Source organism: Antechinus flavipes, chromosome 2 (assembly GCF_016432865.1).
Source record: "Antechinus flavipes isolate AdamAnt ecotype Samford, QLD, Australia chromosome 2, AdamAnt_v2, whole genome shotgun sequence".
NCBI lineage: Eukaryota > Metazoa > Chordata > Mammalia > Dasyuromorphia > Dasyuridae > Antechinus > Antechinus flavipes.
In genome coordinates this window covers 512540183-512545866 of record NC_067399.1, presented here as the reverse complement: position 1 = coordinate 512545866, position 5684 = coordinate 512540183, and the positions used below count along the sequence as shown (strand labels likewise).

Genomic DNA, 5684 nt, shown 5'->3' with positions numbered 1-5684 from the left:
CCTCTCTTTCCCCTCTATGTGTGTGTCTATCTTCCTCCATTTCTGTCTCTATATGTATGTGTATCTCCTCTGTTTCTATCTCAGCTTCTCTGTCTCTAGATGTGTGTATGTATGTATGTATGTATGTATGTATGTATGTATGAGCTAGGTGGTACAGTGAATAGATCCTTGGGCCTGAATCTAGAAAGATCCAGGAATCACAAAGATCTATATTTTCCTGAGCTTAAATCCAGCCTCAGGTGCTTAATAGCTAACGTGGACAACACACCAAACCCTGATTTACCTCAGTTTTTTCATCTGTAAAATAAATGGAAAATAACATGGCAAACCACTCCAATATCTTTGCCAAAAAACCCCAAATGTGGTCACAAAATGTCATGAGTGAAACAATTCAACAGCAAGTATATACATAAAAACATATATCTGTGTCTTTTCAATTTCATTCTATTTATAATTCATTGATTTTTGTCCTATGGTTTCTTAATTCATGATTCTTTGTCTCTGAACTTAGTTCAAAAATTCAGCTGTCTTCTAATGAGTTAAATTTTAAAATCCAGTTTCTTGCTAATTACTGTTCTGTCCTTGTATAGAGCAAATCTGTTGCTCTTGAAGGAGGCAGGTAAACAGACTCCAGGGAATCTGCTCTAGTATCTTTATACCATTACCCTGTCCTTTAAGGATGTCTAGTTTATTATCCAAAGAATTTTGGTTTATAATCTCTGTCCTTGCAGATGCTGCTAGACTTGAAAAATGAACATTTTTTTTGTCACAGGAAGGAAGAACAATATTATTGTTAGCCCTCATTCCCAAGTTTCCATCCAATCATATTTTCTTCTTTCTATGATACTAACCTTATTTTCTGTATTCCTCAAACTTGATTCAGGGTCTTAGCTTTGTTGAGATCCTATTTATTGGTAAATAAATAATATTTATTTTGGTATAATATATTTGGTAAATAAATATTGGTAAATAAATTTTAAAAAGTAAATACTACTAAATTGATTGTGCTCATAACTTTGTGCCCCAGTTTACCTTAATTTTAATTATAATACATAAATAGATATAGAATATACATGCATTTGCATATATATTTATTCATGCATGTATGTATATGTATATATGAAAAGTGAGTTCTAAAGAAAATAATTTTAAATATTTAATATTATCATCATTATTATTAACAATATTTATTTAGCTTTGTAAAAGTACTATTCTGTTAGTGTTATAACCTATGGATTAGAGGTGGAGAGAATGAAAGCTGGAAGAATTATTAAAGTTTATTGCATGAGATGTCAGGCAGGGTGGGAAACAACTATTTAATATGTACACTACCCATGTTCTCGGCACTGTGCTAAACACTTTGCAAACATTATCTCATTCTTTTAACATCAACCCTGGGAGGTATGTGCTACTATTACTCTATTAAATATCTGAGGAAACTGAGGCAGACAGAAATGAATTAACTTGTCCAAGGATGGTACAATTAATAAGTGTCTTAGGTCAAATTAGAGTTTGGATCTTCCTGATGCCAGGCCCAAAAGAATATTTACTCTTCCATCTAACAGTACTAGGTGACTGCATTGGTGATAGAGATAAAAGAATAGTTGTGAGAGATATTATAAAGGAAGAATTGAAAGGATTTGGGAACTAATTAAATAAATATGAGAGGGATGGGAGACAGAAGAGGCAAATATTCTAAGGCTTCAAAACACCATAGACAAAAAATACTGTTGTCACTGAAATAGAAAAGTCAAAAGGAGAAATAACTTTGGAGGAAAATGTAATAAACTTTATTTTAGACATATTGAATTTGAAGTACCTAGATTGAGGTATCCTGTAGTCAGCTGAAAATGGGGTTTGTAGTTTAGAAGGGATCAAGGAGAGAGTTACAGATCAGCAGTCATCTGTTTAAAGTGGTACTTGAAAGTATGGGAGTGAATGAGAAAAAAGTTTAGAGATAGAAAAGTAGGCAACAAGCTCAGATTCTCAGAAAACACTTTTGTTAAGGGAATAGAATAAGATTTAATGAAGACAGAAGAGATACAAATAAGACAGCTTCTGGAGAAGTTGAAAAATCTTTTATCTCATATATAATAATATTTTTATTTATGTATATATTATATATTGTTTTATTATATATTAACATATTAACATGTGTCTTAGTTATATGTTATTGTTTCTTCTGTGCTTGTGAATTTTATGCCTATATCTTGTCTATTTGCTCAATAAATTAATCTCTTCTAATTGGTTAATTAATTACCTTCTAATTGGTTTCCCTGCTTCAACTCTTGAATCTATCTTCCAAATAAATAACCCTACGTTACTTCCTTAGGTCCAGGTCTTACCATGTCACTCCTCTCTTAATAAACTCCAATGGCATCCTATTGTGTTTATTATGATATATAATCTTTTCTGTTTGGCGTTTAAAGCTCTTCATTATCTGGCACCAAACTATAATTCCACCCTTATCATAAAAGATTTCCCTCCCTGCACTCTATGGTTGACCCAAGTTAATATTACTGTTTGTCATATATGCTATTCCATCTCTCATCTCCAAGTCTTTGTCCTATCCACTCACCACATCTGAAACATCCTTTCTCCTCCTCATCAAAACTCAGTTCTTCTTCTACATGGAGACTTTCCTGATCCCCCAGTTGTGGTCCATTCCACTCCCAAACTACTTTGTATATATTTTATTTATTCTGAATCTACTTATATAGGTATTTATTTTCTCCTCCAAAAGAATACAAGACGCCTAAGGCAGGAATGGCTTCATTTTGGTTTTTGTATCCTCATTGTCTGGGACAGTACATATTATTTAGAGTGTGAATCATGAAGACCACTTCTAATCCAACATCAGACACTTAATATTTGTGCGACACTCTCAGTTTTCTCAACTATAAAATGAGGTTAAAACCAGCATCTATTCCTCTAGAGTGTTGTGAGGACTAAATAAGATTTTTGTAAAATAGTACCTGGTGTGAATTTCTGGTATTGTTTAGTCATTCAGGCATTTCCAACTCTTTGTGACTCCATGAACCACAGTACACCAGGCCATCCACTAACCAACCTCCAAAGTCTATCCAAGCTCATGTGCATTGTTTCCATGACACTATCCATCTCATGCTCTTCTACTCCTTCTCATTTTGCCTTCAATCTTGCCTACATTAGGGCCTTTCCCAAAGGCTTTTCCAAAGACTTCCATCATACTAAAGTATTTAAGCTTCGGTATTTGTCCTTTCAATGAATAGTCTGAATTAATTTCTTTAACTATTAACTGATTTGACCTCCTTGCTGTCAAAGAGGTCTCAAAAGTTCAGCACATAGTAAGTACTATATTTCCTTCTCCTATTGTTGTCCTATTGTTAATTATTATTTGATTGATGGCAGTAGAGACAGATTAAGAAGTAAATATTCTGAGAGAGGCTGTCCTGATTTAGGGAAGTATTTACAAGATAAATATTCCTGGAGGAATATCCAAAATTGCTGGATTTAGTTAAATGAACTGAGTGTGAATGCTCAGTACATTCTTGTGGCTCCTATTGCCTATAGAATCAAATGCAAATTCCTCTAATTAGCATTTAAAATGTGTGTGTGTGTTGTTGTTGTTGTTTCCCCAATGGAATATTAATTTATTGCAGTCAAGGACAATTTTACTTTTATTTTATATTCCCCACCTAGCATGGTGCCTGACATTTATTAGATGAGGGTTTCAGAACCTAGGGCTCGTGAATTTATTTCTTTAATATTCTGATTATTTTATTTTAACATAATTCATTTCTTTTGTAATCCTAGCTATTTTATTTTCTAAATTTAAAACTATTATAAGAAGGAGTCCAGAGGCTTCACCATACTAGACTGCTAAAAGGGTTCATATACACATAAAAGAATAGTAATATTAATACTGATGATGATACCTACCAATTATGTAGCCTTTTAAGGGTTAGACGGTATTTTACATGTGTTACCTTATTTAATCTTCGCAACAACCCTATGAAGCAGGTGCTATTATCGCTGCTTTATAGATGAGGAAACAGTCTGGCCCAGGTTAAGTAACTTGATAGTTAACAATTAGTTAAGAAATTGAACTCAGATCATCCTGACTCAGAATCTTTGTCTTTGATTGACTAAACTATTGAATGAATTCCAGTTTAGCCGTTTACTGCATGGATTGCTTTGGGCCCGTTCCTAACCCCCACGCCCAGAATTAGGCCTGATGATAGCCAGGGTTGCTTCTATCAGTCCTGGGAGTGAATAAGAATGCATTGGAAAGCAATCACTGACTGCAGGCTCTGAGATTATTCAGAAACTACAAGTGTAATCACTGGGGGGAGCGAAGTGGGCCCTATATTGTCTGGGTGGAGATACTGAGTTGGGAAAAGGTACTGAGAAGGGACTTGGGGCTCAAAGACAAAAGTCAACAATAAAACAGTTTTAAAAGCAAAAAAGCAATCAAAAAAAGGACACTAGCTCTTGGATCAGCATCGCCCCCTCGTGGCAGGATCATTGTCCATCCGATCGCAGCATTTCATGTGCAGCTCCTCTGACGGTTCCCGTCACTGTGTCACTCACAGCACAGAAGTACACAGCCACATCGCTCGCTTCGACAGACAGTTTCCTTAGGTTGAAGGACTTACTGTTCTTGTTAAATTCTGCTTCAAAACCTTTGCCGCCTCTAACCAGCCTGTTTCCTGAGAGATATTTCAGGAGCATCTGGAGATTTCTTTGGGGATATTGAACATACCAGAAGAAAGTAGGACTTCCAGTATACGAGGCATTGCAGCTCAACTCCAGGGGATCCCCTTCCAACACGGTGACCCGATCTTCGGGTTGGGTCACTGTCTGTGCTCGTGTTCCCCCTGTAAAATCAAGGCAGTACTCAATCAATGGGCACAGACGTCCGCTGCAGGCGGTTTTCTTAGTAAATGAGATCGATAACAGTGAAATAGACTGTTACTCACTCATTGAGAAGAGCATCAAAGTCACTAGGGCAAAGAAGAACGTCATGGCTGAGCAGCAAGGAAGCTAACTCCCGCAATACCCAGAGGTGGGAAAAGTGTCACGTGGAAATTCTGAATCCAGAGAAAGGGGATTCTGGATGAAAAAAGACACGGGCTCTCTGGGGCTCCGGGTTATCACAGGACAGGGGACCATGTGCAAGTGGCCCTATTTCATAAAATCTGGTGGCTTTCTGGCTTTTAATCCTTCTCAGTAGTCACTGCAATAGCAGCAGTAACAGTCTCAGTCTGGGCACCTGGACGAAGACAGGTAGCTCCTACCAAGCGAGCGTTTTGTGACTTCTCATCCTTTATAAGTCATTCAGCTTGAACACCGCTGCCCTCTGGAGTCCATACAAAGAAATACAGGCAATTACCTGAGGGATCTAGTAACGGAAATTTCCATTACACTCATCAGATTGGAGCCTATGTACAGGGATTTCACGTAATCCTAAACCCAGTTCTTCTGGTAACTATGAAGATGAGCTCACCAACATTTAGGAGCCCTTCAATCAACCAATCATATATCTAGTACTTGTTATGGACCAAGAATTGTATGAGGCACTGAAGATTCAACTAGTTATAGCAATTCTGTGATGGCAAAGAACTGGAGATTGCAGGTTCACCCATCAGTTAGGGAAGCTGAACAAACTGGTATGTGATTGGGATGAACTACTACTGTGCTTT

At 36.7% G+C, this 5684-nt stretch overlaps 1 gene segment (V, D, J or C); it reads right to left on the bottom strand.

Annotated features, from left to right (window-relative positions):
* Positions 1-4503: 4503 nt before the first annotated feature.
* LOC127546851 (T cell receptor alpha variable 3-like) lies at positions 4504-5263 on the bottom strand. The segment is given in 2 exon segments: positions 4504-4859; positions 4962-5263. Coding segments are annotated over 2 exon segments (402 nt in total).
* Positions 5264-5684: the final 421 nt, after the last annotated feature.